General features: G+C 38.5%; 1 protein-coding gene across 1 annotated transcript; it reads left to right on the top strand.

Moving 5' to 3' along the window:
- The first annotated feature begins 260 nt into the window (after window positions 1-260).
- Window positions 261-24,971, top strand: fam20b (FAM20B glycosaminoglycan xylosylkinase). Its single transcript, XM_084722811.1, has 8 exons — window positions 261-601; window positions 1,409-1,656; window positions 2,355-2,441; window positions 2,542-2,651; window positions 10,633-10,804; window positions 15,666-15,857; window positions 23,692-23,751; window positions 23,846-24,971. The coding sequence occupies exons 1-8, from the start codon at window positions 473-475 to the stop codon at window positions 24,075-24,077; spliced, it is 1,230 nt and encodes a 409-aa protein (XP_084578937.1). The 5' UTR covers window positions 261-472; the 3' UTR covers window positions 24,078-24,971.
- The last annotated feature ends 801 nt before the right edge of the window (window positions 24,972-25,772 follow it).

Here is a 25,772-nt window from a genome sequence, read left to right as displayed (position 1 = left end):
GCGTACTTTTGAATTCACACTCACATTTAAACACAGACGAGTCTGTGTCATTCTGATGTAGTTACATATGCTGGACAGGCTTCAGCTGTGCTGCAGTACTGGGTCATCGTCTGCCCTGAGGGGAAATGAGCGAGAGGGTCAGCAAATCAATCAGTTTTCTCTCCACAATATCATTGACACTATATTTTTCATCTCTCTGTCTATTCCCTTTCCTAGTTCTCTCCAATCTCTGCGCCTCCTCTTCTCTCATGTCTGTTTCTCTCCCTCCAGGTGACTGCCTGTCTGCACAGATTGTAGTTACAGGAGAAAGGCAACAAAGCTCCCATCCTTCGGAAGAGTTTGTCTGACGGGACAGGCGGGTGGGCAGGTGACGGGGAGTTGCAGGGGCCATGCATCAGGGGTGAGGCAGAATCGCTGCGGGGGACACACACAGCATTGGGCGAGGAAGGGGTCGGGGCCGGTCGGTGAGGAGATGAAGCTCAAACAGCGCGTGGTGGTGCTGTGTGCCGTGCTCCTCCTGCTGGGCCTGGCCAAGATCTTCCTGCTGGATGGAGGCGAGGGCTCCACAGCCAGCCGACGGGACCTCAGAGCGTTTCGCAAGGTCAGGGTGTCAACTATTTTTTCACTTCAGCTTGGTTTAAAAAATATATGTATGAATAGTGCTGTCACTGGTGAGATTAAAGGGACAGTTTGGATTATTTGAAGTGGATTTGTATGCGATACTCAGTGTATTACCTACAGTGGATGGCAGTCAGCACGCCCACATGCTGGAATCCATAGCCTTTTCTGACAGAAAAATGCGGTTATATAAGCCAAGTATCACTCTCTCCAAACCAACTAAACTCCACAGGCAAAATCAGTCATTTTACTTCATAGAACATGGGAGTTGCTTGTCTACCGTTGTCTCTACTTGTTAGTTTCTTTGTGTTATTGTTTGACTTATGTTTTAAAAGGATAGTTCAGAATCACCAAAGCCATACAATATCACAAACAAATAGATCAAGGCAGCAGTAGAGAGTTTGGTTGGTTTGGAGAAAGTGATATTTGCCTTATATAATGACAGTTTCCCATCAGAAAAGGCAGTCTGACGGCAAAGTAAAGCTGATATAGATTATTTTTTAATGCTGACCCTACCTACAGCAGTTCATTGCTTATCTTCCATTCTGGTGCTCTTCTCTGCTTCTCTACACTGGAGGCGTGTTGATGGTCATCTACTGTAGGTAATACACAAACTATTGATAAGTACCTCATTCAATCTTTAAATAATGCAAACTGTCCCTATATGAAAGATGGATGCACAAGACTCTAACTGGCTATACACAGTCATACATGACAGTGCCACTGATATGTCAGACATGAATGTATCAATATAATTACACCCAGTGTTATTATCACCCACCTCTAACAGATGGAAGCTGGCCTTTCTCTGTCCCGGGGAGCTCGCCTCACCCACACCCTCCAGTCTCCATGGGAGATAGCAAGTCAGTGGGTGGGCCCAAGAGAGGTGTACCCTGAGGAAACCCCAGAGCTGGCTGCTGTGCTCACCTCCCTCAGCACTGCTCGGATAGAACGAGCAGATGTGGGCTACAAGGGCACACAGCTCAAAGCCTTGCTTGTGCTGGACGGGGGACAAAAAGTCGTCTTCAAACCCAAGAGGTCAGTGCCTGATTGCATAAAACCACTTAGGCTAATATTTCCCTTCAGTTTTCATCTAAGAATGGGAAAATGATTTGCATAAAATCACAATTTACTTCGGATGTTGTAAGGAAAAACCTTTTAAAGGGACAGTGCATCCCAAAATCAAAAATATATTTTTTCCTTTGGTCTGTAGTGCTGTTTATCCATCTAAATAGTTGTGGTGTGATACCATCTGAAGAGATGTCTGCCTTCTCTCCAATATAATGATAGTATAATAGTTAATATAATGATAAATGGCATTCAGTTTGTGATGCTCAAAGCACCAAAAAATACTTTTGAAAAATTCAGCAGCAGTTTCTCTTCCCAGAAACTTTTACCTGATGACTCAAGATAACACAGACCTTGTTGTGAGTGATTTCATGTACAATCTGCTTTCTTTCTTGTGAAAAGAAAGTAGTTTCATACATTCTGGTACGTTCTACCATAGAAAGAAAACACTGGGATACTGCTGTTTTGTTTTTCAAATGTATTGTAGCCATTTATTATCATTATCCTCATTCTCTAAAACTCTAAAATAAACTAGATGAATAAATATCACTACAGATAAGAGGAAACAGATGTATTTTTGATGTTTGTGTGAAGTGTCCCTTTAATCTTTCAGTATTTCTTTATGAGTGTTTCAGTTTTCTTATTTTGTCCTTTCCACCCTCCCTCAGATATAACAGAGACTATGTGGTTGAAGGAGAGCCATACGCAGGTTATGATAGACACAATGCAGAGGTAGCTGCCTTTCACCTGGACAGGTTTGTAAACACTCACTTTTATCCTGCCTGATCTGTTAACGGAGCAGAGGTGTGCAATAATGTTGTCGTATCATGTCCTGTTGGTCTGTCCTCTCGGCAGGATCCTGGGTTTCAGGAGAGCACCTCTGGTGGTGGGAAGATATGTCAACCTGCGAACAGAGATTAAACCTGTGGCCACTGACCAGCTGCTGAGCACCTTCCTCATGCAGGGTCAGTATCTGTTCTTTCATCTTATGTCAAACGTCTCAAATAACTTTCTAGTAAGTTCAGACATCTCGGAGTGAAAGTGTTGTGTTACTATATGAATGATTTCTCTTTGTTATGACTCTGTGTCCACTTTCTTTCTCATTCTGATCTCAGTTTTCACTCTCTGTCTCATTCACCTTTCTTGCTGACATTTTTTATTCCCAGCTATCTCAGTCAGCACACTAAATTTAGATACGCCCTGCCCAAGTACTGTTTAGTGAGGGTGTGACACCAAACAATTAATACAGTACAGTTACGTCAAGCCAAGTCCAGAGACTTATGACAAACAGGTTTGTCAGAACACTTAACAAAGAACCCAATAGAGCTCTGGTTCTCTACTCTCTGGTTCCCCTTAAGTCTTTCTATAGATGTTCTAGAAAATCCTCATATTTGGAGTTTTAAGCCTGGAAGCAATCCCACCAATTATGAGATGAATCATGACCATATTAAAAAGGTCTCTGCACAACTGAATATATGAAGGGTGTGTCGGAGAGAGATTCAACTTGAAGAAAATCAGAAAAGACTCCCACACACTCTCTCGCTTTCTGTTGATTTATTACATATCTGACGTTTCGGTCTGGATGACCGTCATCAGGTGTAATGAATCAAATATGTGAATATATGAATCATGACCAGAAAACATTTGATTCAGAGCAAAAAAAGAGAGAAAAAGGTGAAGGTACAAGACTATGTACATGATTATGTCGAGGAAGGATCTACCCAAAAACTTTTGCAAAAAATACCCTTTCCTTTTAAATTTATTTATTTATTTTATTTATTATTATTATAGTTTCTAAATTGGTATCAGCAGAGTTGTAATCTGTTGTAGCTGTGGTGTGTGTGTGTGTGTGTGTGTGTGTGTGTGTGTGTGTCTACATTACATTCACTGTGTCAAAACAACATGATTGGTACGACTCATGTTAGATGATGTTAGCTACCTAGCTAGCCAGCCCACTAGCAGAACTACCTGGTCATAGTTCATGCAGTAATTGTTTCCATGCTAACAGTGATCTCCACCAATCAGAGAAATTGCTTTTACACTTTAGGATTGTGGGTAGTTTACTTTAGGTTGTGTAGTACTTCTCCATGACATCGCTTATAAAAGGTGATATACAGACTCGTGGCTTCTACATATGGCATCATTTCACAATCTCCTAGCTCGTGGTACGTGTACCTTGGATGGTTACGACATTATGACTAATAAACTAAATCCTCTATTCCCACAACCTGTGCTTTTCCATAGTCTGCATGTCTCCAATATGTGTGTGCCTTCCTCCCTCCTACCAGTCCTAAATTGTTATTGCTGAACACCACCTCTATCTGCCTGTGATAACTGTGCCCTCACAGAACTTAATATAATGTGATTGTATCTGTCAGCTCGTGTGGATCAGAGCATGTGGTAAAAAATATATGCCAGTCTTTGGCGCCAAAGCATGATGAAAAAATATTGCAAGGTGATAACAGTTCAATATCCCTGAAATAAGTACCACATTTGTTGGAGGGGGAATTCCAGCCGTTATACATAGAAATGTCAACTTACCAGTCCCCATGAGAACTGCTCAACCTGTGAAAACAGTTATGTAATATTTTATGTGACTTTCTAAAGGGTGAGAAGATGACCCCCTAATGATGTCATCAGAGGTTATTTTCACAGCTTAGCCTGGGGGGCTACAAAGTTGTTAGAGAAAACCTTTATGGTATTACGTTTCGCTAAATCACTGGGCTGTCCCTTTAACACTCTGACAGAGATTGTTTCATCATTTTTTTTTATCATTTTTCATTCCCTTTGATGATATCACAATATAAATTTGTCTGCTCTGAGATTTTTCTACACTGTTCTATACCGTTGTAGCTTTCCCTTAACTATCTCTGGGTGTATGTGGCCATTATGATGCAAATCAACAGGAGCAGGACTCTATTGTTGCTGGATACCTTCACTTGTTAGGTATTGATATTTAATGTTATTTTATACATGAATTGTTTCTCTCTTATTTATCCAGAAAAGTGCACTGTATCATGATATATGTTGATATTGGAATTTACCTTACATCATTTGAGGACATTTATCTGACCTCGCACATCTCCATCTGGAGCCACAAAAGGCCCACCCACGTAGGCAGTAGTACTCCTTAAGAACTGTAAATAGACTTTGATGTGTAAAATGGGTGGAGTTACCCTTTACAGCAGCAATCCATGGTTTTATGTTTGTTCAGTAGACAGCAGAAATTGATAAATATCTGGTGGCGTTATGTCTAGAACTGCAATGATTAATCTATAAACTGATTAAGATAAGCCTTTCTTGAAAATTCAGGTGCTGCAGCTAGAGATAAAACGGAAGGAAAATTTCACGTCAGCATTATCTGAACTGTCACAGGTGTTGAAACTGTTCAAAAAGTATTGTTACACACCCTGAAATCTAGGGCGGCACTATATGATGGGAAAAAAATATGTGATTATGTTAAAAGCTTATGATATGACTCACGATTAGTTGGAATGATCATTTTTGCATGAAAGTTTTAAGTCACAATGATGTGACATTTGTTTTCTCATATCTGAAGAATAAGATTTGATGATCAGGGTATCTCTGCAGTGCTACAGTACTTCATTACAATGCTGATTTGTCACAGGTTTCTTAATCAAAAAATTGCAGCTTCTGTGATTTTGATATTGCACTCAGGCATATTGCAATTTCAATAATAAATCAACTAATTGTGGAGGCCTACAATTTCAGTAACTTTTATATTTCTTCAGTTTTTCAAAGTTGGGTAGTAATGACAACAATTTTTATCAATTTTATCATGAAACCAGTAATCATTTCATCCTTAGTTGCAGCAGCACAATGACAGAAAGAAGTGCAGATACAAAGATATAGGTTAAAAATAAAATGAATAAAAATAGAATCTTTAACAAAGCAGTAAAACCCAGCTTAAAAATTACAAAACAAGCAGTATACATCCAGTATTAGAAGAGCAACTATTTTGACACTTGTTTAATTATTAAGCAAAAAATACCAAAGATCTGATGGTTCCAGCTTCTTCTTCGTCTTACACTTTAGTGAATGTGCTATTTTGGTTTTATTTGATTTTGGGGTTTGGACTGTTTATTCGATAAAACAAGGTTTGATGCCGTCACTTTGGGCTCTAGGAAATTGTAATGGGCTTTTTCCATCTCTTTTCATCTGTTGAGTGGACCAAACGGTTGATCATTTAATCAAAAAATGATTGACAGACGAAATAAATTTGCTAGTTAAAGCTAGGACTGAACTATTTTGAAAAACTGTCTAATTGCAATGAATTTGACTGATTGACTGAAATTGCAATATGATGTGTGATATTAGGGGGAAATTATCATTTTTACAGCTGAGGACAAAATTATTAGCTGCCCTATGAAATTTAAAGTTATTTTCAAAATTTTCCTAAGTGCTTTTTTAACAGAGCAAGGAATTTTCAACATAGCATTTCTAAACACTAGTTTTCTTTAGAAAGCATAAATTATTTCTGTTTGCACACAATAACAGAATTATTTCAGAAAAAAAACTAAAATTACCAGGGTCCATATTATTAGCCCCCTTGAGAACTGACCTTTTTATTGAGCCATAGCACAAACCACTGTTAAGCAATGATGTGTTTTAACTTTGTAATGCTCAAAGCTTGTAAAGTCAAGTTAAAACTGAGGGTTATCTTCCAGTTTACACACAGTATAAAAACTTCAGCAAGGGTTTGAGCTGTCGCTTGAGAAAGCATCGTGCCAAAAACAAAATAAATCAGTTTAGACTTGAGAAAAAGAATTGTTAATGCTCACAAAGCAGAAGAAGGATATACAAAGTTAACACAGCATTTCCAAGTGTCAAGAACTGGAGTGAGAAGTAGTCCTGGAGAGCTAGTGAGAGATGTGTCTAAATACCCCAGAACAGCTGCCAAGACACTAGTGAATGACTTAGCCAAGTCAGGAATTGTAGTCTCAAGAAGATGATCACTAGAGCCCTGCACAGGAATGGACTTTTTCTTGTAGACCAAGAAAAACTCGATTTCTGCAGAAGAGACACCTTCAAGCCAGACTGAAGTATGCTAAGGACAACCTGGAGAAAGATTATGCATACTGGAAGTGTGTCCTTTGGGAGAAGGGAGAGACGTATAACCCAAAGAACACCGTCCCCACAGTGAAACATGGTGGTGAGAGTATTATGCTGTGGGGATTGAATCATGAAGAAAGGAGGATATGTGAAGATTTTGAAAGAAAACCTCAAGCAGTCATCAGCAAAACAGGGTCTGGGTTGTTGCTTTGTCTTCCAACACGCTCCTGGTGAAGAACTACCTCCAGAAGACCAAAGTGAGCGTTATTGACTGGCCTGCACAAAGCCCTGACTTGAATCTTCTTGAAAATCTGTGGGGTGAACTGAAGATCAAGGTCCATGTCAGAAGACCATCAAATCTGGAGAAGCTTGAGAGATTCACCAAAGAAGAATGGACTGTGATTCCTCAGGAGACGAGCCTGAGACTTGATGAAAACTACAACAAACAACTGCAGGCTGTTATCCAGCAAAAAGGATACACAACTCACTTTTAGCATTAGGGAGGCTAATAATTTTGACCCTGGTAGTTTTTGTTTTTGTGAAATAATTTTGTTTCTGTGTACAAAGTAAAATAATGTAAGCATCCAAAGTTAAACTAGTTTGAAAAAGCTGTTAAAATTTCCTTGCTCTGTTTAACAGCACTTGGAAAATACTTAAAAAAAAATTATTTTTCATACATCATAACTCTAATTTTCATTGAGAAACATATTAAAATGATTATGGTGTGATTTTTGTGAGCATCTGTACCAGACGAAAGAATATGATGTGTACGATAGGACATCTCTGCAGCCCAACAATATTTAATTTAAAATGGTATTTTGACACATTTTGCCTAAAAATTGCACTTCCTGCGATTTGAAAATTGCAGTAGGCTGTTAAATTTTGATTAATTGTTGCTGGTTGCATTATGATTATTTCATATCATTGTAGTTGATATGTAATGAACACTAGTATTAACTGGCAAGGTTATGTGAACATAAATCTATGCTGTACTATACTGAAGTAAATCTGGATACTGGAGTAGATCTGGAGTCCTTGGCTTCATCAGTTGCACAGGTGTGACCCAACAAAATGGATCACCGTGCCGTGTTCTCCACTGAGCGTGGAGAACACGGCACGGTGATCCACGTGGATCCACACGTGGAACCGCTGTACATTCAGTGTTTAATAATCTGTTGAACACACAGACATGTTATGAAGATTAAAAACATTTCAGGTGTCAGCTTTTAGTGTCTTTTAGACACTGTTAAAGTTAAAGATCAATATAAGAACCTGCTCGACTTTGCTGCCTCATTTTTCTGTTTCAGTCCATGTGTCATAATTGTCTAACGTTGTGGTTTTCTCCTCGTCATATTGCAGACTTCTTTTAGCATTTTGTGACTGATTCATTAACTCTTCAGGCCTCTTGTGCTAAATGTGCTGTAAAGCCACCTTCTGCGTTTAAAGCTGTCACTTACCGCCAATCAGTGTCAAACATGAAATGACTCATCTCTGCGAGTATCTTTGCAGTTGTGGGTTACAGTGGGTTGACAGGGTAACACCCACTATCAAAGTAGTAAAGGCAGATGCTCAGATGTGTCAATTCTCAACACAAGTATTATACATAAGGACTTTAAAAGTGTTGTTTCATCTAATACAGAAGACCCTTAATTTTTGATGCATCCAGTTAAAATGTTAAGTTTTGGTTTTGTTTGCGCAGATTTTTAAATATCTGATGATGAGATATCAAATGTGAATAACTTTCTTTGTATATTTGCTAAAAAAAAAGAAAGAAAAGTAAAACGTATTAATTGCCACATAACATTAAATAACTTTAGGCTATCAAATTGGGCTCTGCCAGATAATTAATTTTATATCAAGAAGACAAAACTACTAGCATTTTCTAGAATCTAAAGTTCTCTATCAGCAGGATTTTGTTACTTGGTTTGTCCAAATGGTGAGAAAACTGTTAAAATACCTTCAGATTGGTTGTCTTTCCCACTTGTATATTTAGTTGGTAGATTTGTCTATGTTTATTTCTTCAATTAAATGACAGGGACTGTGAGGCTAGAGTTAAGGACTAAGTTGTTTATTAGATTTATTTCAATCGTACTACATTTAAAAGCTGATCGTTTGGATGGAATGCTGTGCAGATACTTTTTTGGGGACAAGAGCTTAGAGTACACAAGTCGTGTCCAAACGTGATAAATTTGAGAGCTGCTGTAAATTAAATCATGCCTATAGTACAGTAGGACAGAAGATTAAGAACTGTCAGGGAGGAACTTTGCAAAAAAAATGCAAACCGGGACCGGGGTACTCTGTAGAAATAAGTTTCCACATTTACTCGAGGTTCTATAAGAGAAATCTTTGTTTCCAGCTCTTTTCTCATGGCAAGATGAAGGTATGCACCACACAGTTTAAGTCAGCACTCTTTCCCTCACAGCTCGTCTTCTTATTCCACATTTCTCAGTGGCACAGTGCAAACCTTTTCACTCTGCCATACAGCAGAAACTGCAGTCTGCTGTCTGCCTCTGACACCACAGCCCCTTCAGCTCTTCAGTACAGTGAAGTGAAGACCCTGAGGTCCTGAGAACAAATAAACCAGTTAACAGGCATCATTTTTGGGACTGCAGATGGTCTTTTTTTTAATGATTTTATTAATTAAAGGAGAAATATTGAATATAATTACAGTCTAAATCATAAAATGACAATGATGTCATCCTCGACTTATGCTAAGTTGAAATACAGGCTTCTCTGACAGTAACACTACACTTCAAATCATAGACAGTCTATCAAATGTATTTAAAGTATTTTTAAAGTTGATCTATGGCTCCATCTTGCTATTTGGACTGCAGTACACCACTTTCAAACGCTCAGATTTGACATATTGCTCCTTTAAAAGGTTTAGCAATGAATTTGTAATGTGTAAAGGATAAAGTCTGATTCCAATTCTGGTTTCTGTTAGGGCTGCACAAGTAATCAAAATTGTATCGAAATCGCAATATGGGTTTCAGCAATTTTCACATTGCAGGAGGTGCAATATTTTTAAAGTCAAAACGTGCGTCACAACACTTTTAATTAATGAATGTCGAGGCAGAGATATCCTGTCCTACAAATCAAATTCTACAGACTTAAAATACATCTTCATTGGACACAGGTTCTCGCAAAAAAAATCACACTAAAGTCATTTAAACATTTTTTTCGAATCAAAATAAGAAGAATGATCTAAAAATGATTATTATCTCTAATATTGCAAATCATAATGCAATAAGTCAAATTGCAATTATATATTTGTTCAAAATTCTTTAGCCCTAGTTTCTGTACAAGGTTAATTTATTTGTCAAGTTGTAGTTCCTTTATGCTACACAAGAAAAACTTTTTTTTATGGTGGAGTGCTGAGGATGAGTTGAAGAGTCTCTCAGACTGAGAAAAGAAGTTGCTCTGTAGTCTGGTGGTACGGCAGCTGATACTTCTGTATGTCTTGCCAGATACAAGCAGAGTGTATGGGCTGTTGCTGGGGTGGGTACAGCTGGACAGTGACATTTTTGTCCCTCAGCAAATCATTCTGCAAAAAGTTTTTATCTTAAGAGAGCTACCACCTGCTCTGGTGATCACTGGTTTGTGCACATTTGTTTGTGGTTTTTTTTTTAGTCTTACGTGTAGATTAGAGACAAAATGTGGTTGTCCATGCCAGGCTCATGTATTGATGCAAACCGTCAGCCTGTGTGTGTGTTTGAGTCATTATCTGTTGGGAACACTTTTTGTTCGCTCTGTTATTGATTTTTTTTCCCTCAGCAGATGCCTTAATGCTGCAGCTCCTCACAGTGATGTGTTTGCATCCCTCATGTTCAAGTGGATTTATTTTCATGGGTACCTTTTTCTTTCTCTCTCCAGGTAATAACACATGTTTCTATGGGAAGTGTTATTACTGTCGGGAAAGCGAGCCAGCGTGCGCAGAGGGAGAGATCATGGAGGGGTCGTTAACCCTTTGGCTGCCTGACGTCTGGCCATTGCAGAAACACAGACACCCCTGGGGACGCACATACAGAGAGGGCAAACTGGCCAGGTGGGTGCTGAGGTTGAATCCAAAAAAGATCTCTGTAGTTGTGTCATTACCTGTTAAAACCAGGGAAAATTTTGTGACCTGACTGAATTACTATTCACGATGTTTATCAGAAGGAAATGGAAATGTTGTAGTGGTGTTGCTGAGTGTCAGCAACAATGGCAGTGGTGGTATGTCAGGTCCCGGGGTGTAAAGAGACTGGCCTGTGCTTTCAGTAATGTCACTCCACCTACTCTTTTATTCTGAGAAAAGCTTCCAGGGTGGGAGGGTGTCTAAGCCAGACGTAGGTGACTGAGGGGGAATTTGATATGATTATAATCTTATCAGGCCTGAGTGATTAATGATGACTATCATAATTTGTTCACAGTTTGTGCAGAAGTGTGAACATTTCTAGAAAAGCAATAAAAAACTGCACTAGTTTATGTTTTCATTTACCTGAATCGATGGGGTCTGAATCCCTCTCTTTACACTGTGCATTAAGTAACCTTTTAAAAACTTGTTTGAGTTTTCATCCCCTTTGGTTCACCAATTCAGAAGTGTTCAATATTACAAAAGCCTTTCAATTAGTTAAACTGGATCAGTTAATAAAAAAAATGCAACACTGCGAAGGATGCGTCTTCCTCTTATATTTTAGTCAGATTAGGTTCTTGGATGAGATGACTGGCAAGAGGAGACGACTGTATTTTCCTGTTTTCCATGTCATTTCCACTGAGGCTCGATTGCTGTTTCTTGGTAGCCTGTAACTTTGTATTTATAAATACATCATTTAAGTCAGGGGTGTCAAACTCATTTTAGTTCAGGGGCCACATACAGCCCAATTAGATCTCAACTGGGCTGAACCAGTAAAATTAAAACATAATCTATAGATTATTCTGCTGATTAATCGAGTAATCAGATAAGAAATATTGTGTGTTCTGCATTTTTTTTCTATTACATTACTTTTGCTTTATTTAAGAACAATGGTAAATTGGTAAATTGCTAAAGTAAAAATACTCAGCAAAGTAACTTTACTTTTAATGTAGATTTACTTTTACTGTTTTCACTTTACTTTTTACTTTTTTTTTCCAAGTACAAAGGTAAAAGTAAAGGTAGTAATGTCTGCAGAAACCACAAACAGAAGATGGAACTAACTCTTTTAACTGAAACCGTCACCAGAATGTTTTGTTAACATGTTAAAATCACAACATTGTTCTTCTGGAGCAGGACAGACGCTCCCAGACCCCCAGAGGACAGAGGACAGGGGACTGGTTTACCAACATGCCACCTTTTTCTCCTCTGATGAGTTTGCACGCCTGTATTTAGTAATAAAAAAAAATAGTGATAAGAATACCATTAAAGTACAACAACAGCAATAAAAATGTTGATTTTTCAAAAAAGGAAACAATAACATGCACAATTTTAAAATTGTAATTAAGTAAAAGCACTAATACCACAATGTAAAAATACCTAAATAAAGAATGTGAGTATTTTTTCCATCACAGTAGGTCAGTGATCAGTGTTTCAGTGACTCTCTGTGACTCAGTGAATAGTGTTTTATTTATGGCACCGAGACATGAGTTTCTATTTTTGGAGCTGCGCACCTTTTTCGGTCGTGTCTAGAAGGTAACTCTTTATTTGCGAGATTTGTGTTCGTTATTTCTACTAAAATATCAAACTCGTGCGATCTTTCGCGGATCTAGGGTTCCCTTCTAGACACGACCCTCTCTGTCTCCGTCAAACTACAAGCAGACTGTCTGTAAACAGCACGATGTTTCACTCTGCAGTGTTTCACACAAAGACTTTATTTGTGTGGACACCCAGGTTTGGTTTGTCACCAATTTTGGCATTTTTATTTTTTAATCAGTCCGAGAGGACGACGGTATCAGTGATTGATTAGTGATCAGTCTGCCCTCCTCTCCTCCCTCACCTGTTCACTCTGCTGTGAGAAGGTCTGAAAGTTTCTCACAGACAAACACAGACTCTCCTGTTTTACGTATAGGCCTCCTTATACACTTGTTTAATCTTATAAGTGCATCTGGTTGATGTCGATGTCATAGTTTCTGTTGTAATAAACTCCGTCATTAACAACAGTCTCCTCCACACGCAGCTTCTCTGCTGCTGTGAAAACTGAATCGCGGGTGGATTAACATGTAGGGAAAAACCCAGAATGCGAGTTAGATTTAGTCTTTTTGTCTTTATAAACCATCCTGCTGATGAAGAAAGTCAACAGATCAGATACAGACAGAGTCAGAGAATCACTGACCTCCTCTGTGTGTCTGTACTGTGCGTGTGTGTTTGGAGGAGCTGCACTGACGCAGAGAGGAGAGATGCTGCAGCCGTGAGATAATAAATTACATCAAAATTTAAATGTCAGTGCTCATCAATACTCTGATCTTTAATAACCCCCTCATGCGAAACACAGTGTGCTGTACAGGATTGTAGTAATCGAATTACTCGAATTACTCTAGAAATGGTTTCAGCCCTAAAATTAATGTCTTCTCTGTAATTTTCACACTTTGCAAAGTGATCCTGCGGGCCGGACTGGACCTCGGGCCATACGTTTGACACCCCTGATTTAAGTCTTCATCAGGATTTAGAATCCATCAGTTTGACCATTTTATGTATTAATTAGTAAGTGTCTTAATAAAAAAAATCTATTAATTTAACAAGTCTGTAATTAAGTTGTTTCCAAGATGTTTCTACTAGATAATTTTTATTAATTGTAGGGAAAAGGAGAGTGTTGATCAATTCTAATTGCATACTGGTGTTAATTTCTAGCATAACTGTGGCTTGGTCAGTGCATAGCACATCAGTTAAACATGCAAAAATGTAAGATTTGTCTACAGGCAAACATACAGTTCAACATATATAAAAAATAAAGTTTCCAATAATAAATGAATAGCAAATAAGTATTTACTTGAATTTTGAATTTCTCCATAATTAACACTAAATAATATTATTCTTTAAAGGAAACTTAATGGAAATTAAAGAGCTTTTAAATAAAACATAACTAGTTATGTTTTACGCCCAAGCCTGATTAAAGAGCTACACCGAGCTTAAAATACAGGTTTCTGAGCAACATATTTTCAGTATGAAACTGTATTGTTACAACATAGTGCTTTTTCTCCACGTGTTATTTTAAGTCTGGTTGTTAAGCTATGTTGACAAGTCATAATTATTGCTGATAAATATTTCTTTATGTCTAAAATGAGCAGAGCAGGTTCATAATAATAGTAGTGGATTGCATCATGATATTTAAATACAGACCACCAGACATACTTGCCAACCTTGAGACCTCAAAAATGTGGAGGCGGGACATCAGGGGGCTCCTCTGCCAGAAAAATGTAATTTTCAAATTTTGGTTCCTGCATTCTGGTGATATTTAAAAAAATCAAAATAACAAAACAAAAAGTATAGATTTTTTGCAAACAGATGCCTGCAGTTTACCGATAACTGACAAGTATTATCTGGAAAACACAACAGGACCACAGCGTTTACCTGACATGGTTCAATTTCAGATTTTATTACAACACAGAAATTCTTCACAATTTTTTTTTTCTGAGTGTAAGTTAGTTAGGCTGCTCTGTCCCCCTTGCCTTTAAAACGTTTCCTAAGACACAGGGAATTCTTTGCAGGACATCTGAAATTTGCTTAAAGGGATAATTTACCGAAAATGAAAGTTCAGTCATTATCTACTCATCCTCATGCCGACTCAAAGTCTGGTTTTGTTTTTTAATCCACAAAACACTGCCGGAGTTTCACAGGAAAACAGTGTTACAGAATCTCCCGAACAGTGGAAATAAGTGGTGACCAGTTTTCAAACACAAAAAAAAAGACATTAAGACATCATCAACACAATATTGACATCACCAGAGAGAATTTGCCATGACCATGATGATTCACAGCCACTCACACACTGCTGGAGTTTCACAGGAAATCAGTGTTACAGAATCTCCCGAACAGTGGAAATGAATGGTGACCAGTTTCCAAACATAAAAAAAGATCTGGGGGAGAAAAACAAAGACATTAAGACATAATCAACACCATACTGACATCACCAGAGAGAATTCGCCATGACCATGATGATTCACAGCCACTCAGTGGTCATTAATGTGAAGCAAATGCTGACTTCACAGAATATCTGAGGAGTGAATTTGGACGGAATTTCACTTTGAATCTGATTCAGCTTCTTTTTAGTGAGGGCCGTTCTGAGCTCACGCTGAATATGTGGGCAGACTAGCTTAGCTCAGCAGTAATGATGCTCCCCACTGAGCGCTCCTGGCATCATCCAATTTACGTCTCGCAGAAGTTCAGCTGCGTTTCAAACTGCAGAAATTTAAAATTATGAAACTATGCAGCATTGTTAAAGTTTTACACAACCAGAGTAAGTGTCGTCGTAGGATCCTGTTCCTGATATCAGATGCAGATTGCAGATAGTGTGATATTAAAATAAACAAATAGTGGCCTGGTCTGTTCTGTCATCAGAGTATGGCGTTTATTAAGAAACATGCTTGGCTTTAGTTCATGAGTGTTGCAGCTGTCTCTACTGAGTGAAGGGAGGATCATTTCTATAGTGCTTTTCAAAACCAGTTACACTGTGCTTCACAAAATAGAGTACCACACAGTAAAGGGTGCAAAGATAACAATCATGTAGAGACATGAACAAGAAAGAACATTTTAAACTTTTAAAGGAACATTATACATGGAAAATGCAATAACAATGGAGATACAGAGATAAAACCAAATATAAAAGGTTGTGTGCTGGTTTCTAATGGTTTAAGACTTCCTGTGGTTTACAGCTGTGTGTCTTCATGTATGAAACCATTTATTGTAAACAGGGTAATTTTTTTTCAGTGGATTTGTGTGTGTATGTGTCAATCGCCAGGTGGGAGTACGATGAAAGCTACTGCGAGGCCGTGAAGAAGATGCCTCCATATGATGCAGGACCAAGGCTGCTGGACGTCATTGACACAGCCATATTTGATTATCTCATTGGGAACGCCGACCGGCATCACTACGAGAGTTTCCAGGATGACGGCGGCGCCAGCATGCTCATCCTGCTCGACAATGCAAAGAGGTGAGTAATTATGTGAAGCAAAAAAATGTAACATTTTTGTCCTTTATTTTTTTTATTTCTAATATAACAAATCCTTTTCCTTGAAATCGTTCACATTGAGCAGTTTTCATGAACATTTATAACAATAAAAGATCAGTAACACAAAGATGAATCAGTCTATAAATGAACAAAAACTTGAGCAAAAAAGACAAAACCCTTGAATTGTCATCTTCAACCATTTTCCAAACCGCCCTCTGAGGTTTGTCCATGATACAGGTTGTTATAAAACTCAAACTCATCGTTTACCTTAAGTGAAGCATAACTTCTTCACATTGGATGCTGTTTAACATTAAACATTGATAGAGCAGAGGGATTACTGTCTTTCAAATAAAGGAATATAATATTTATTGGAAGTGTAAGTAAATGTCAAGTTAGTTTGTTATTGTTAGTTTGCCCACAGCATTAACATTGAAAATAAATCTGTAATACTGACTTAACAGAAAAATCTGCACTTTATTTAACCAACATTTGGTTCATTAACTAAACCAGGGGTAAAAGTAACTAAGTATATTTACTCATGACTGTAACAAAGTTGTTTTTTTGTGTGCTTAAAAATCAGTAGTTTCACCTAAAGGAGCAATATATAGCGCATGAAAAAATAAATACTGCAGTCCAGATAGTGAGTTGGAGCCATACACTGTTTATTAAATAGGTTATATCCCTATGTTAATATACATTCAATGATTGAAGCGAGTTGTTTCCTGCTGCCCCTTCTTCCCCAGACTCTGGGAAGCTCGGGCTGACTGTAGGAGCACAAGAGGATTACAACATAGTAAACTGATGATAACAAGCGACAGCAAATCTTCCATCATGAGTTGATCAGCTGTTTACTGCTAGTTGTCTGTCAGTTGGGCTTGGGTGGGATTTATCTTTTCATACCTTCATACCCTCCTGACATTTTACTGGGGTATTCGGTATTAGGCAGTATTTGTGTAAAACTTGCGTAAAACTTCACTGCACTCCACTGTACTTAATACTTCCTACAGCTGGAAAACAACACACGCACACACACACACACGCACACACACACACACACACACACACACACACACACACACACACACACACGACAAACCTAACTTCACTGTTCACCTTTCCCCCCGCTCAGTCCACATTCACAGTAACTCTGCCACCAGTAATTAGTCTGCCCCTCTCTGTCTGTGGTGCTGAAGTTACACACTCAGTCGAAAACACATCTCTGACCAGTCGGTAGTCTACAGTGTTTGTTAGCTAACCTTTAACATCTGGACTGAATCTGACAGAATGCAGAACAGTGGCAGAGACATTTTCCTTCTTTTTAATTAGTTGGTCCTGTAACGCAAAGACTGACCCCTGGTGCCGTAAGCTGCACACTCCAATACAGCATCCCAGTATCCATGTAACAGAAAGAGCCCACGTCAATGTGAAGTTAAGCCTATTATTCTAAAAACAAAAGCTCCCTGATCAGCCCATCATTGATGTTGGACTAGCATGTATTTAAATTTAATTCCTTGATCTCTGATAATAATAATAATAATAATAACTTTATTTGTATAGCACTTTTCATACAAAAGGAATTGTAGCACAAAGTGCTTTACAATCATAGAAAAGAGAATAAACCAACACCCACCCCGCCCACACACAGGATCACACAAACCCACACAATCAGCACTCATGTTACATCATGATACTGAGGAAACACCTTCTTGAATTAAAAAGAAATGAGATGAGGAAACACAGGAGATAAATTTAAAACAATAAAAGTATATGTAATAATAAAAACATAGAAATAAATAAATAAATAAATACATAAGATAAAATAATATAAAGTATTTGTAAAATAGAATAAAATGAATAAAATACCTAAAAATTGATTAAATTAAAAATTTAGTTAAAAGCCAGATTAAAAAGGTGGGTCTTAAGTTTGCTTTTAAAAATATTAATATTACATGTTGTCCTCAGATCATATGACGACATATGGTGGTCATTTCAAGATAAATTACAGTAAATGTATCACAGATTTTTCCTTTTATTACTTTTTATCACAAGTATTGTACTTCGCAACATTTCAAGTGGTATTTATGACAGTAATAAATCTCACATGAAAGTGATTCTCTGTGAGATTAAAACAGAGGAAAAGGAGCTAAATAAGCTGCTGCAGCAGAGAAGAAGCTGCTGGTTTGTCTGCAGCTGCAAGAGTCCAGAGGAGACACTCTGCACTCAGCTGTGGTGAACAGACATGTTCTACATGTCAACGTTAACTGGCCAAGTGTTATGGGGTGCACCTGGACTGCACCATCCACTGAGCATAATTAGGCCTAGTCCACATGAACACGGGCATTTTTTTAAAAAACAGCGTTTTAAAAGGAAAATGGTCTCTGTCCAGACAAGCGTTGTGGCACTGTTCCGGAAAATTCGCGTACATTTGGTGGTTGTAAATAACAAGCAGACTGCAATGATGAGGCGGGAGACATGACTGCTGTTCACAGTATCCTAATGCTATTTTCATTTCCAACAGCGTGTTTTTGTTTCTCTTTTCCATCATCACTACTTTTAATGTCCTTTTGTGTCTTTCTAAATTAACATCCATTCTGTTAATCTACAGACTAAAATACTCCACATTATCATAACACAGAGTTCATACTTATAGCCACTTACTCACTTACTCTTGAAGTTGGCCCTATCTTTAAACGGTTTTTGAATTGTACATGTTTTGAAGCAGAATCAGCTTTTCTCTTTATTGTAGGCCTACTACAATATTACAGAACCAATTTAGAGCACATTTGTATCTGGCTACACCGCCAAGCTCTAACAGGGGGACAGTAATTTAGCTGGTGAGATTAATGCTAAACAACACACACAGAATGAACACACTAACAGCAGGCCAACCAAAGCTGTCATACACCCGCAAACTTTTGTCCATCAAAACAAAGACATTATTGACAACAAAGTCAATAAAAGAGTCCTAAATGCTAAATGTTAAAATGCTCACAGCGGATCCTCCAGCTGTGACTTCTGCGTTCATTTAAGCTGGAGATTTGCTTGATTTTAACTGCACTTTCACTTTCACATATATATACCCATACACATCATGGTTGCCTTGTGTATCCTGTGTCCATTCTGAGCAGTAGTTGTGCATGTCCTCAGAAAATGGCGCTACACTACAAAAGTACCTCCAGCTTTACAATCTTGTACGTTTGTCCTGATGTTTTTGATAAGTTTCCATGACACGGTTGTTGTGATTGAACAGTGCTCATTCAGCATCCGTTTAGAAACTGACATCACTGGGACAGAGAAGCTGAGTGGACTGGTTGAAGTGAAACAGAGATTGAGAAGACTGGCAGATTGCACAGAACTCAGAATATGTCATCCAGATATGTGACAACGCCTACAACTCCCTGCTGATGTCGACATCTGAAGAGAGAGTTTGAAGTTGCCTGGTAGAGATGTAATGATACATTCAACTCACGATTTGATCTGATTTCCAATACTGGCTTCAAGATAAAAATTTTCTCAAGATTTTTTTTTGACAGAATGAATTTGCAGACAAATTATGACTGAAAAATTTTCCTGGAATTATTTCTCAGGTAAAAAACACAACATGTCTGAGGTATGGTGTAGCTGCAAAACACAAACTATGCAATCAATGTATGTATATATATATATATATATATATATATATATATATATATATATATATATATATATATATACATATATATATATATATATATGTATATATATATATACATCTGAGGTAAACTACAAAACAACCCATATATCCTCTTCTTAAAAGTGCAACTGAAATTATATTTTATCTTAAATAACAAAAAATAAATAAAAATTTGATTTTTAAATCAATTCCCACATTAATATAACTTAATGAATAATACAAATAAATGAAATCTCTTCAAACAAACAAACTGAGGCTTGCATGTGTTCCTAGTTTGCAGACCTGTTTGTCAGTGTGGATTTTAACAGTTTCTTTGCTCAGGTGGTGTTGACTTGAGCTTCTCACTATGTTGCCAGGAGACAAGCTGCATCATGGTCGTCACCCTCTTGCAATATTTGAATGGAGCCTTAATCTTGTCTGTGATCTTCTCGCCCTCTTCATTTTTAAACACATGGAGTCCTATCTTATGCTGATCTAAAGTGCAAGTGGAAAGCACGAGGCACAATGGATTTAATTTATTCAAGGTGTGTCCAAATCCATTTTTGCCATTTTCCACCAGGGGCTCAGGGGTATCCTACCCTGTCCTGCCCCTTGCACCACCAGCGCACAGCGGGATACACCTATCAGGTGTGCCCAAGTGACCTCAGTAATTCACCAGTGAGTTTAGGCCAACATGCAATAAGCCAACCAGAAAGTCGGCTCTCATCACCTTTAAGAAGCAGGTGCGCCAGGAGTGCAAGCAATGGCAGCATGATGGCGAATTTACCAGGAAGAAACGAAGAGAAAAGATTTTCAAAATGAGGAGACAGATCTCCTGGTTCGAGGAGTGAAGGCGTGAAAATGCGCAACAAATGGAGGCGGCAGGACGTCTCCAAAGCAGCTTCATGTGGAAATAGTTTCGAACCGCAAATGTCATACAGATATGTAGCTGGTTATGTTTTACACTGAAGCAAATTGAAAATCTGTTGTACCTTAAAATTCATTATTATCATTATCATTATTATGCAGCTCTGCTGGCTTAGGAGTGGGGGACAGAGATGGTACAGTGGAGAGGAGAGGCGAACCGAAGCAGCCACCTCAACGGAGCAGCTACACAGCTGACCGTGCTCCTCCTTGCCTCTCCTCCTCCTCCCATCCTCACTCCTCCGTCCCGCTAACACTGCTGTGGGTGTAGGAAATGGAATTTGAAAGTGTTTCTGAAGTTTGAAGTGCGCAAAATTACGCACGGTATATCCAACCAGCTCTGTCAGAAGGGCACACACCTTTTTCTCTCCGGCCAGTCTCGTGCACTCAGATATCAAAGTAGATTACGTGCTCTGCTCTTTAAAAATGGCATCACGATTCATTTTTCATCTCAACCAATTTCAGTCGTCACACATTTGTATCGATTTTTAACTGTCTCATGATGCATCGTTGCATCCCATTGCCTTGAAATGAAGCACTGTGTGTATGTATGCTACCTGTGCTAGGTGAAATATGAAAACATTTGTCTCTCTTTTTTGTTATGGTCCTTTATTTTTGCAGCAGCTTGTTTCTGCTACATTTTTCTAAATCTAGACTGAGGAAGGCAGTTTAATATTTATAACTGATAATCAGTTGTCGTCTATAGAAATGGAATTTAGTGTTTGTTGGACATTAGGGCTCTGTGGTGTGATTCAGTTTATTTTGTGGCCTAAAGGTCATTTGTTATTTTCTTCTTCCTACTTTCTCTTCACAAGCAATTTTATGTTTACTTGAATAAGATTTCTTGAAATTCCTGAACCCGACAGACTTTTTCAGAAGTTCCCTTTTTCATCTCATGTTTGAAATCTATTTCTTGAATTTTCATTTACAGTTACGGTTGGTTTGATTTTCCAGCATGCTGATCTTTTTTTAACTCTCGTCGCCACTGAAACTACTTTACCACTGACTCATGGTGTACAGCTGCTTCCATGAAGTGAGGACATTGAGGCGTTATGCACTCTTTGATGTTGCTTTGTTTCAGTGATCACAACTAGCAGTGGAAAACTTTCCGTCTCACTTTTTAACATTTTTCAAGAATTAATCACAGTTGGCAGGATGAGGTGAAGTATTTTTATTTCGCACAATTCATATACTGATTATTTCATATATTAAATGGAAAAGAAAACAACTAGTTAACATTTAGTTTCACTTTAGTAGCTTAAAATTATTTGAGTTTTCCTTTGTTCACCTAATATTTTGGCACAAGCCAGGGATCCTTATCTAAGAAGACACTGGCGTTTGAGTTATTAAGTTAGTTATCCTTTATTGATCTCTGTAGGAATTTTGGTCTCTGCATTTTAACCCAAGTAGGGCTGCTTTGAGAAAGGAAGACTTTGTGAGAAAACGGCATTATAATGTAGTTTTGTATTGCTGCAGAGATGCCCTGGCCTTACAGACCTTGTTCTCCAGATGTGAGAAAACAGGTTTGTTTGGTAACCTAAAATGTATGTTTTTAATGGTCGGGGGAACCAGGAAAATGCCGTAGATTCTTGTGACTGGCTTGGGTCGTTTCATAACTGATATTTTCACATTATACTACAGTTAGGGCTTGACAGTAAATGTAAAACTGACCAAATCCGACATTCTCAGTGTCTCACCAGTTTTAATCTTAGTCATGCGTTCAGGAGAGTAATTCCTTCAGACGGCCTATTTTGTTTTCTGCTTCAGTGCAACTTAAAGTAAATCAACAAGTCACATTCGATTCAAAATAACAACTGATTGTGTCCTTTGAGTTTTTTTGTTTCAAACAGAGGACGCAGGGTCCGTAAAGTAATCAGTATTGTAAACCATGAGTGCCCGGTCTAACTCAGACATAACCGAACCAGTCTGATTTTGAAAGAATTGCAGCTGTGCAGAAGAGGAACAGCTGGGCACAGGAAGAAGATGCCATGTTGTGTAGGCACACTTTGATGTCACTTAACACAACTGTACAGAACAAAGCAAAGGTCAGTGGAAATAATGTTGAAAATAGGGTGTGTTTCAGACAAAGCAGAACAGTTTGTGCCATCACCTGTAACGCAACCATGTCTTAAGAAATGAGGGTCATGGCCGAAAAAGAAGACGACAGAAGATCTGCATTCTTGAGCTGAGCACTATAATACATACAGTTTCAGAGTTACTGAACTACCAAGCAAAACGTAACAACTTTAATCAATTATATGCAGATTTCGGGCCTGATTTCTACATTTTAATATAAGGATGCACAATGAATTATCAGGCAGTAGTGGCAAATTTATATTATTGTTTAGTATTGCAATAATGAAATTACATTTGGCAAATATCGGCTATAATAATATCTGATTTGACAGATGATGTCAGAGCACTGCTCCATAAGAGCCACAGTATGTTATAAATAAATGAACATTTGAAGAGTCAGAACTGTTCTTTGGTTTTGTTTTACATGATTCCAAAAAAGTTAGTGAATAAAAACATAATCCAATGATTGGCAAATCCTTATCAACCTACATTCAACTGAATACAGTACAAAGACATAATATTTTTTGTTCTTATTATGTGAAAAATGTCCATATTGTGCATCTCTGATTTTAATACCAAAATAACCAAAATGCTTAATAGTAGCGTGGCCTCTTACATAATGTCCCACTTGATCTCAGTCTAATTTTGGGACAAATTGAAAATGTATAACACTTTTTTGGGGGAGGGGACAGCTTGAAGATATGACAGGAAAGGGGGTAGAAAGAGGGGGAATGACATGCAGCAAATGGGCCACAGGCGGGAATTGAGCCAGCGGCCGCTGCAGAGGACCAACAGCCTCAGTACATGGGGCGAACGCTATACCAACTGAGCTATAGGAGCACCCCCAATTTATAAGAGTTTGAAAGTTGATTGATGGATTTGTCTCCAAATATTATTTGATGCTTTTACTAGATTTTTGTCATCCTAATTTTAAAGCTGAAGGTGCACATCAGATCACAGGAAAACTGTTGTTCTAACAAACACAAAAGCCATGCTGCTCAAGCTGTGCAGCTGAAAGAGGACCAATTGACTTTGCTGAGTGTGTGTGCAGTTCTCTGGAGCATTGCTGATGTATCTTCTCCTTATTACAGTGCAGACAGGCTCCCAGCTTCAGTTGCCTTACTTTATTTTTTAATTTAATTTTATGTTTTTGTCTGTGTGCAGCTTTGGGAACGCAGCTCTGGATGAGCGAAGTATCCTCGCACCACTGTATCAGTGCTGCATGTGAGTATTCGGGAAATAATCGAATTTGAATTCTTGATAATCAAATTTGAATTTTTTTTACTACAGTATCTCTCGCTTTTCCTTTCTTTGTCAGGGTGCGTGTGTCCACTTGGCACAGGTTAAACCTTCTGAGAAGCGGCGCTCTGAGTTCAGCCATGCGCCAGGCGCTGGGATTCGACCCCATCCACCCAGTCCTGGCAGAGCCGCACCTCGCAGCCCTGGACCGGCGTCTGTCCGGAGTCATAGCGACTGTCAAGCAGTGTATGGAGGCACAGGGACCCGACAACACCCTAATAGAGGACCGGATGAATCTCCCACATCCCTAGAAAGAAGGGACAGGAGAAAACAGCGGAACAGAAACAGCCAAGACTTTACTTTTCATGCCTGGTGATGGGGATGTGGATGAGCCCTGGTGTTAAAGAAAAGACAGGCAGAGTGAGTAAATGGATTGACAGGGTGGAACAAAGATTGTGTATTTCTTCCCCCATTGTCCTTTCCTTGCTTGTCACTCTGATAAGACCGGAGTGGTGTCACCTTCAACTATTTAAACTTGTTCTCAGGACTGTTGTACTCTATAGGACAGAATCTGCTGTAAGAAACCCCTCCATCTATGACTACTGGCTGTGACGACGCTCCTGCCTTGTGCCAAATTCTCCCTCCCAGTCTTGCCTCTCTTTAGGAGTCAACTTAGGAGGAAGGGTGGAGCTCGGAGAGATGCAGACACTCAAAGGAGCAGGAAGGGAAGGTGAGAACGAGCCACCAATGTCTCAATGAAAGACGCCGTGTTTCAGGCTGTTTGGAGTTTACAGTCCAAGGAACTGAGAAATAAATTCCTGTTGAATTAACAGGACTTGAAATCCATTTTAGAACTGATTTTTTTTTTCCTTGAATTGAACTTTGCTTGGAAGGAAAAGAGAATGAACTCTACTGTATCATTGTGTACATATTTAACTGAGTAGTGACATAGAACTATGAGACGAAAGAATATAAATTTGTGGATTATAATATTAAACTCAAGGGTGCGTGTGCTTGCGTGCTTGCGTGTGTGCGTGCGTGCTTGCGTGCGTGCGTGCATGGGTGGGTATGTGTGGGTGTGTGCGTGGACGAGTGCCATGTTGTGCCGTAAATGAGAAAGCTACTGACATGACAGACTTGAAGTGAGGGGACACTGAGATCAGGTATGTGGGTTCATCTTCACCATTAAACTATGATCTATTTAATTGTGGCTCTGTCAGTCATCTTTTCCCTGTGTTCACCACCAAAAATGCACAAAGTCTATTTCTGAAATATGTGTCAGTGCTACTATAAAAAAATATTTCGTTTGATGTGGTGCGGCGTTCATGTCGGGACTTTCACTTTAGTCTGGCATTTAGTTGCTCATATTTTTATATTAGTCAGATTGGATGTGAGAGATGGTTACAGGTCATATCTGAAACACACTGGTGATAGGTAACGTTAAGTTTATAATTAGCTGTTTTAGAATTCATCTTTTCGTCGTCTCATTTCATGTAAAAGTTTATTTTCATTTTCTCAAATTTAAATCACTTCATATGCACTAAATTTAGCTCAAATTTAAAGGAACAGTTCACCCCGAAATGAAAAAAATACGTATTTTGGAATATATATATTCGTATCCTCTGGCCTATAGCACTATTTATCCACCTAGAGATGTTTGCCTTCCTTTGATTATAATAGAAGTAGATGGCAATCAGCTTGTGGTCCTCGAAAAACTCAGTGTCTCTTTCCAGAAAACATGACTCGGTTCCTCTAGATAATCTACAGACTTTATTATGAGCAGGTTCATGTAGGAACTATTGTCTTTCAACCAAACATCAGTTGTGTCACTGTGCAGGAGGATGTATGCATCTACTCATAAATGAGAGGCTCATTAACTGAATAATGTAACCATTAATGGCAGCCAATATCCACTGTATTGATTTTTGTGTGAATGTCCCTTTAAGGCAGCGGTAGTTCATTTTAGCCACATATTAGTCAGAGGTGCTATAACAGAAGGCCAATGC

This window comes from Lutjanus erythropterus, chromosome 7 (assembly GCF_056507025.1).
Source record: "Lutjanus erythropterus isolate fLutEry1 chromosome 7, fLutEry1.hap2, whole genome shotgun sequence".
Classification (NCBI taxonomy): domain Eukaryota; kingdom Metazoa; phylum Chordata; class Actinopteri; order Lutjaniformes; family Lutjanidae; genus Lutjanus; species Lutjanus erythropterus.
This window is presented reverse-complemented; position numbering and strand designations above follow the sequence as displayed.